Source organism: Penaeus vannamei, chromosome 17 (genome assembly GCF_042767895.1).
Source record: "Penaeus vannamei isolate JL-2024 chromosome 17, ASM4276789v1, whole genome shotgun sequence".
NCBI classification, from domain to species: domain Eukaryota; kingdom Metazoa; phylum Arthropoda; class Malacostraca; order Decapoda; family Penaeidae; genus Penaeus; species Penaeus vannamei.
In genome coordinates, this window is record NC_091565.1 from 9,009,355 (window position 1) to 9,016,854 (window position 7,500).

General features: G+C 34.0%; 2 protein-coding genes across 14 annotated transcripts in view; one reads left to right on the forward strand and one right to left on the reverse strand.

The window, feature by feature from the left end:
• Positions 1-6,585, forward strand: part of Ada3 (transcriptional adaptor 3) — a 12,731-nt gene extending 6,146 nt beyond the window's left edge. For 4 of the 13 annotated variants that reach the window (XM_027359893.2, XM_027359892.2, XM_027359890.2 and 1 more), the window contains 10 exons: positions 1-275; positions 1,684-1,865; positions 2,538-2,678; positions 3,085-3,243; positions 3,393-3,497; positions 3,724-3,836; positions 4,330-4,427; positions 4,585-4,718; positions 4,835-4,996; positions 5,286-6,585. The exon at positions 1-275 is cut by the window's left edge and continues 16 nt beyond it. In XM_027359893.2, the coding sequence (XP_027215694.1) occupies positions 1-275; positions 1,684-1,865; positions 2,538-2,678; positions 3,085-3,243; positions 3,393-3,497; positions 3,724-3,836; positions 4,330-4,427; positions 4,585-4,718; positions 4,835-4,996; positions 5,286-5,432 (1,516 nt within the window). In that variant the 3' untranslated portion in view covers positions 5,433-6,585. The remainder of the gene's footprint in view (positions 276-1,683; positions 1,866-2,537; positions 2,679-3,084; positions 3,244-3,392; positions 3,498-3,723; positions 3,837-4,329; positions 4,428-4,584; positions 4,719-4,834; positions 4,997-5,285) is intronic. The other 9 variants (XM_070131887.1, XM_070131888.1, XM_027359888.2 and 6 more) reach the window with 3 other exon arrangements.
• LOC113806625 (nucleoporin Nup43) overlaps positions 6,580-7,500 on the reverse strand; it is a 10,516-nt gene continuing 9,595 nt past the window's right edge. The window contains exon 8 of the mRNA XM_070131893.1: positions 6,580-7,179. Within this exon, the coding sequence (XP_069987994.1) occupies positions 7,004-7,179 (176 nt within the window). The 3' untranslated portion in view covers positions 6,580-7,003. The remainder of the gene's footprint in view (positions 7,180-7,500) is intronic.

The window sequence follows — 7,500 nt, forward strand, 5'->3', positions numbered from 1 at the left end:
ACCAAATAAATCAAAAAGTGTTCACAAGTCATCAGGAAAACTCTTCCGCCATAAGGACAAGGAACGATCTGGTAGTAGTGGAAGCAGCAGTGGGAGTAGTGGCAACAATGGGAGTAGTAGCAGTAGCAGCAGTACCAGCAGCAACAGCAGCAGTAGTAGCTGCAACAACAGCAGTGGGAAGAGGGATGATCCAATGGAACTTAAAGATTGCCCGTTGACTCTGCCGGTGGTTGGTGCCTTGGACCATACCAGGTCATTACCTCGTTACACAGCCTGTAAGTATTCTATGTTCATGCATATAAGTAGCCCTGTAGCTTTAACATATTTTCTTAATTCTTTTGATTAATAAAAGTATTGATTGTCGTGTTTTGTTACTTCAAATAGTCTGATTTGGAAGTTAAGATGCCAGTGCATGGTAAAAATTATACAATTTGCCAATTTACTTAGGGGTTTTCTTGATTTATTGATTTTATTAAAAAAAAGAGATCAGATTTTATACAGTTTCAGCTCTATATTCATACTGTTTTTCCACTTTTTACCATTGCATTATTTTTAAGGTTACCTTAAGTTAAGAGGATAAACTTAGAAGAGGTTCCTGAGATGAGGTAAGGAAAAGTATGTTCATATGTGTATGGGATGCCCACGACATGTTGGTGCCCAGAAGTCATTTAATGCATGGGCACTTCAAGAGAGGTTAAAAAAGTAAAGGCATGGCTGGTGAAATGATAAGCTAAATGTATTTTGGAAGTTTTATGTCTATATGGGTGGAATGAATCAAACCCAAAATGTCAGCTTTAAAGGAATGGGTTTTGGAAAGTACTGGGTATTGGAAAGCTTGAGAATTTAGTATTAGAGATTTAGATGCTCTAGGAATAAGTGAAGCATATTTTGTTTTACTTTTTGAGAATGTTTTAATTGATTAATATGGTGATTCAACCTACTTCTAATCCAGCCTTAATCCCTTTCCTTATTGATCCCAACCCTAGATAGCCCTAGCCCTATGGCAAATCTTAACCCAGTTTAAACCAACTCAACCCAACCTCAACCCCAATACCAAACCGCAAAGCCCTAACCCCTAAAACTAGAGTCAAACTAGTCTTCTCTGTCCTGGGATCTCTAGACAGCCTTGCCGAAGTCTGGCCAGCTACAGCTTTTGATTGGTCAGCTGACCTGACTTTGGCGAGGCTGTCTAGGGATCCCAGGACAGAGAAGCCTAGTGTAACCTAACCCAACCCAACTTCAACCTCACTCAAACCCAAATTTACACTCATGTCTTTTCAGTTATCTCCATACTTCTGCTTTTTTGATAGAATGGTTACTAATATGTCTTACTTTGTCTGGGGTGACATATGTATATATGTATTGTATATGTCTTGCCATTTTATATGTATATATATATATATATATATATATATATATATATATATATATATATATATATATATATATATAAAACTATGTTTAACAGGTGTTGATTCTGGTGTTAATTGGTCTGTGGGTTTGCATGGAAGGTTCTTATTTACTTATATTTCATCCTCACTATTAACTGCTTAAGTCTGATTTAAACTTCGTAACAAGCAAAATAACTTGATCTATAGATCTAACTTTAAGGCTTCAATAAGAATTGCTTTTTATTAAATTCTTTGATTCTACCTGTTTGTTCGGGCACTGGTAACCCCCCAGTGCTAAGAGGTGGCTTCGTATCCTCAGTGGTGAATGCGGAAGGGGTTTCCATGGAGGAGCTCGACGGTCTCCAGCTTGAGTTAGAGCTGCTGCTGTCATCCGTCCTTGTGCGGCAGAATGGCCTGAGCAACCAGTTGAATATCATCCACCAGCTGGAGAAGGGCAAATATGTACCCAAGACAGTAAGTATGAAGGAGGTACTTTGTGCTTTGGTAGGATGTATTTGTAGCTCACATCAGCATTTTATATTTTTTTATTTATCATTTATTTTAATTAACCCATTGCCGCCGGGTGGCATGTATGTACATGCCATGGCTGTTGTGGACCAAACACCGGGGGTATCATGTCATGTCTATTCCCGCGCTACTGGCTCGTCGGACGGAGGTTGTTTTTCTCCGGTAGTAGTGGCTTCATTTATATGGTAAAGATTTAGGGCAATGGCACCTGAAGTGAAGGTAAACCTTCAAAATTTGAATATTTTTATAAATTTTAGCAAAATAAAAGCTTTTAGGTGCTATATGTTGCTTGCAAACTACCGATCGAGCCGGGCGCAAGCAGGGGAAACTGCCGGTGCGCGCCAACAAGCCTGTGCATACGTAAACTTGCCAAAATTTTTACCCGTCGGTGATGGGTTAATATATATATTTTTTCATATTTTTTTTTTTTTTTGTTTTTTTTTGTTTTTTTTGGTTTTTTTTTGTTTTGTAGGTACTGTCAAAGATTATATTTGAAAACTTCAGTATATATAGTAGTACTGTATGTACCACTATAATATATATTGTTCACATTTCAGTATACCTTGTAGTCTAGATTCTCCCATTATATTGTGTTGAACCTACTTGTTCTATTTACAGCCAGTTTCTCCTGGGAAGAAGATGAAACGTGATGACCCTGACAGACCATCCAAGAAGATGAAGGACTCCAGTGGCAAGTCTAGAGATGTCCTAGCCTCCCCTGGCCCTCCGCCGGGTGTGAAGCCGGCTAAGGTGAATAAAGTTAGTCTCATCTAATTTTTTTGAATTTGATTTGGAAAATATCTTTATAACTTCTTTGCATATATTGTTCTGTGGTGATATGATATTGTTTACCTTGAAAGAAGTACATTTCTTATGTACTGTGTATTGGTTGGATTACATTTTTTCTGTACTTTGTATTGGATAAATAACGTGATACATAATTACTTTTTCTTCAATTTTTTTTTTTCTTTCTGAAAATCTTTTGTTACAGTATAGAACTGTGTATAATATTCAACTTAATTTATTTTTGGTTTATTTATTTATTTTTTCCACATGATGTAATTTCTGTTTGTTGATTTTAAAATATATTAGCATTATCTTTTGTTGTGGTTTTCCTATGTTTGATTTTTTTGTTATGGTCTTTGTTTATTCTCTAAACTTTCAGGTTAAGTGTTCCGTACAGAAATATGAACCAGTGTTCGATGTGCCTGACCTTGGGCCCCCAGAGCAGCCCAAACCTCCACCACCCAAAAATGACATCACCAACCGCTTCTGGGCAACTGTAGAGCAATATTGTCAAGAAATCACTGTTGATGATATAAAGGTGAGACCTGGAATGCTGTGAGCAAAAATAGGAATGCTCTTTTGATGAGAATTTTGTCTTGGAGTATTTATTAGAGGATGGATAAAATCTATGCAAATTTAAGTAGAGACTTTGACTTGAAATTAATCAAGTGGTTTGTCATTGAACAGATGCTTGAAGATTTGATCAACAATCCAAATGATGACAGTGACTACTATAAAACGCCTCCACTAGGAAGACACTACACATTACGTTGGGCTCAAGAAGACCTGCAAGTAAGTATCCTGATGAGAGTGATTGCATAATTTTTAATGATTTATCAATTTTAGTGCTGTTATTGTGAAACAGAAATTAATAATTTAAACGGCTATCAGTAATTTGTTATACATATGGTATGAATATACATTTATGACTAATAGACTTGTTTATACTTGGTAATGTGCTAAAGCTGTTGCACAACATGTACCCTGTTTTAAATTGTATTCCCCACTCCCCTACTAGGATGAACAGAAAGAAGGTGTAAAACTTGCAGAGGGGAAGAAGAAAAATGTTAAGACAGATTCAAGTAGCTCAGATATGTCTGATAAATTGTTAAAGGAAGTGGATATGAATGGGTGAGTTTCAAGGTTCCTGTTATATTTTTTTTATTTTCCTCTGTTTATTAGTAGCTGCTTGAAAGATTTAGAGAAAGATGTTTACTTCTTGATATTTTGATTATTTTTTTTGTAATGTTTCTTCTCGTCTTCAATTTACTTTGCCAGTATTATCTTTTCATATTTTCTAATAATTATTTAACTGTGTATGAATTTTTTGTTTAGGAAGCATACAAGGTATAATTGAAAAGTAAGTTGTAGAATATATTTGTTCTGTATGTCTCCACTTCACACATTTGTTTGAATTGGTGTAACATCAGACCTAAGAGATGTCAGGTACAGAAAATATGGACTTTATTTTTTTCCACTAAGTAGATGTTAAAAGATGCAATAGATATACAGTATACATAATTTTGATTTCATACAGAAATGTATCACATTTCTGTGTGACACTGAATTAACCTTTTAGGTATGGTACACAGTATATTTTAAATAGTCTTTAATTTTCTTGCAGGTGTAATGATGATGTAGCACCTTTTGGTCCCCTGACCCAAAGACTAATTGCTGGTTTAGTAGAAGAAAATGTTTTAGTGTCTGATATAGAAAACAAAGGTATGTATTCACTATATATGTTTTAATTTCAAGGTGAGTTCTCATTTGATTATGGCACATAATAATGCAAATATGAAATAATATTATGGTGATGTATATTTTTACTGTGTGTAGGGTCCTTGCATTTATGTTTTGATAAAGGGTGCATGCTTTACAGCTGTAGATGGACTGGGCATAAGTCGACCGGGGATGATAAGGTCACTGGGGCTGGCAAGTGCTTCCAGCCTGGAGAAACGCATTAAGAAAGAACTTCAAGAACAAGGGGTCTTGGAGGCAGAATATGGAAATGAAGTAAGAGAATTATTTGTTGGTGCAATAGAATATTGTGCTTTAATTGCAGATCATAACATCTTGTGTATTATTAGAAAATTATAGAAAAAGTTAATTATCTCTTTCCTGTGTCCAAGGACGATGATGATGAAATCCTATCAGAGTTGAGGAGATGTCAGGCAGAACTACGTGCAGTATCAGCCCATAATGCGCAGCAGTTAAGTCGTTTGTTAACCTTAGCCCGTGAATCCTTAGTTCGCCATGATTTGAAAAAGAAGCTACGAGATGCAGATCAAAAGGTATGATACAAAGGTCTAGTTTATTTAATCTTAGGTGTAGGGTAGAAAAGAAGAGAAAAATCAAATAGATTGGACTGTGTCATGGTGAAATTTTTTACATTGTTTTGAATATCCATATTGTTTCTACGAATGTATTACGAGTTTATATGATTTGCCTTTAGACCTTATTGATCAATATTTTAAAATATTTTTTGCTTTCATAAATAGAAAATGTTTGAGTATGATCCATTAATAGTTTGTGCACCTCATGAAAATGTTTGATCCATTTTCTTTTTTTTTTTCCCAACAGGTTTTAGAGGCATATCGTACAATAGCAGCTGCACGTCAAAAAAAGAAGACCCCCTCTAAGAAAGATAAGGACATTGCATGGAAAGCCATCAAAGACCGAGAAGTAATTGTTCGTCAACTTGATTTAGCATCAAATAACAACTGCTAGATGTTACATAGCTATATTACAAGTTAGATTGTATGTTCTTGCAAAGTTCTTAAATGAAAATGTCTGGCAAAAACTTAAGAAGCCTTATAAATTACTGTAATCATGAAAATGTATTGAGATAGTAATGATACTGCCCTCATACTGAAAGAAAAGGTATGATTAGTATACTGTCTGTAAAGTTTACTAATCATTCCAGATGTTTGTGGACTGAAAGAATTATTATTATCTTTTAATACAGAGATTAGAATGGAGGTAGACTGGAATAATAGGCACAAAAGCTTTGATAATGGGACAATCTGTTATGTTTTTTATTTTCTAAATGTCGACATGGATTGATTTGTGTTACAGTATGTTAATGTTTTTTGTGTAAATTACTTGTTTCAGCTCCTCCCCATATTTTTAAAAATTTGTTCATTATTTTCTTTAAAAATAACTTTAAAGCAACTTTATAAGAATATTACTAGTAATGTGTCAAAGGGATTATTTATTTATTTGTGAATATTTATGCTTGATTTTTTAATATATAATTTAGAGCAGTCTTGAGAAGGTCTTTGTAGATGGCCTGCCATTTGGATCTGAGTATTATTTATAGATTAATATTATATATTTTTATCATTGAGCAGTAATGATCCCTAAACTATGATGTCTTTGAACTTCATATTCATAAAACAATCAGGTGAGGTTACATTTTTTTTTTTACTAAATGTGCATATTTTCTTGTATATTCAGGTATATATCTATAACCCACTTGAAGGAGAGTGGAAATAGTCGTGAGATTGATTCTAATTCCATACTTTCACAGGTATTAATATATTTTGTACAAAATATATTAGGATTGTTTCAGGGTTTCCAGAATGAGATAATTTTCAATCTTTTTAAAATTTTTGAAATACTTTGGGAACTATTTTTTTTAAACCCAGATTTGAAAAACATAAGATACGAAGAGAGCCAAAGAATTCTAAATCTGTCGTAATTGTTAGATACTCCCTCCTTTTTTTTCTTCAGAGATGTCTTTTAGACTTATTCTAGTATAATTTGCATTATAGGTGTGCAAATAACATATGAAATGTATTTGAAGCTGCTGTTTTTTGCAGTGTAAGGATGACTGACAGGAATCATGTTTTATGATGAATATTAAACATTTACAGTACTATAATGTCTTTTATTTTCAAGATACAAAAAGTACATTTCAAGAGGAAAAATAAACAACAGAACACAAGTAAAATATATGTGGACCCCCTGTACTAGAAATGAATAATTTTGGAAATAAAATGCCAATAAATTTCAGCAACATTACTTCATTAACCAGACTGAGATGAGTGCTCTATATTATATTAAAATCTGTAGGAGAGAAGCAGCTGACTTTTGTATATCAGAATAGCACCTAAATGTTATCATTGTAGCTTTGCATACTGATATATATATATATAAAAAAAAGAAAAAAAGTAATGATACCATCTCAGACAGATAGCAAGTGCTTGATCATATATCAAAATGCCTTGTACATAAGTAGTTTTCAGTATCAATAAACAAAACGAGCACAACTTTCAAGTAAATATTAATAACAAACTTTAATAAAGCAACACATTTCTGACTGTATAAATGGACTCGTTATCTGAACCAGCAACAAGTGTTGGCCCTTCAATATCCAGTGAGTTGATGGGTAAGGATGACTGTGGAATTATACAAGTGGTATCGATGGCTCCGCGGGCAACATCACTGCTTAGCCACACTGTGATACTTGCTCCTGTTGGGACATTTTTTTTTTTTTTTTAGAGAAATTCAAAGATAGGAGCATAATATATGAAGATAATTACATGAGGTTTTTGTATCACAAAATTCACATGATCCTTTGAAAGAAAAAATACCCAATGGAAGATGGATCCTCTTCATAATATGAAAACAGCATAAATAAAGTGATACAGCTATACACAGGACACAAACACCCATTCAAGCTTGCATACACATGCATATGATTGCACCCACTCACACTTTCTCTCTTGCACCCACTCATACTCATACTCATTTTCATACTCTGTCTGTCTGCCTATCTCAAACATTCTTATCC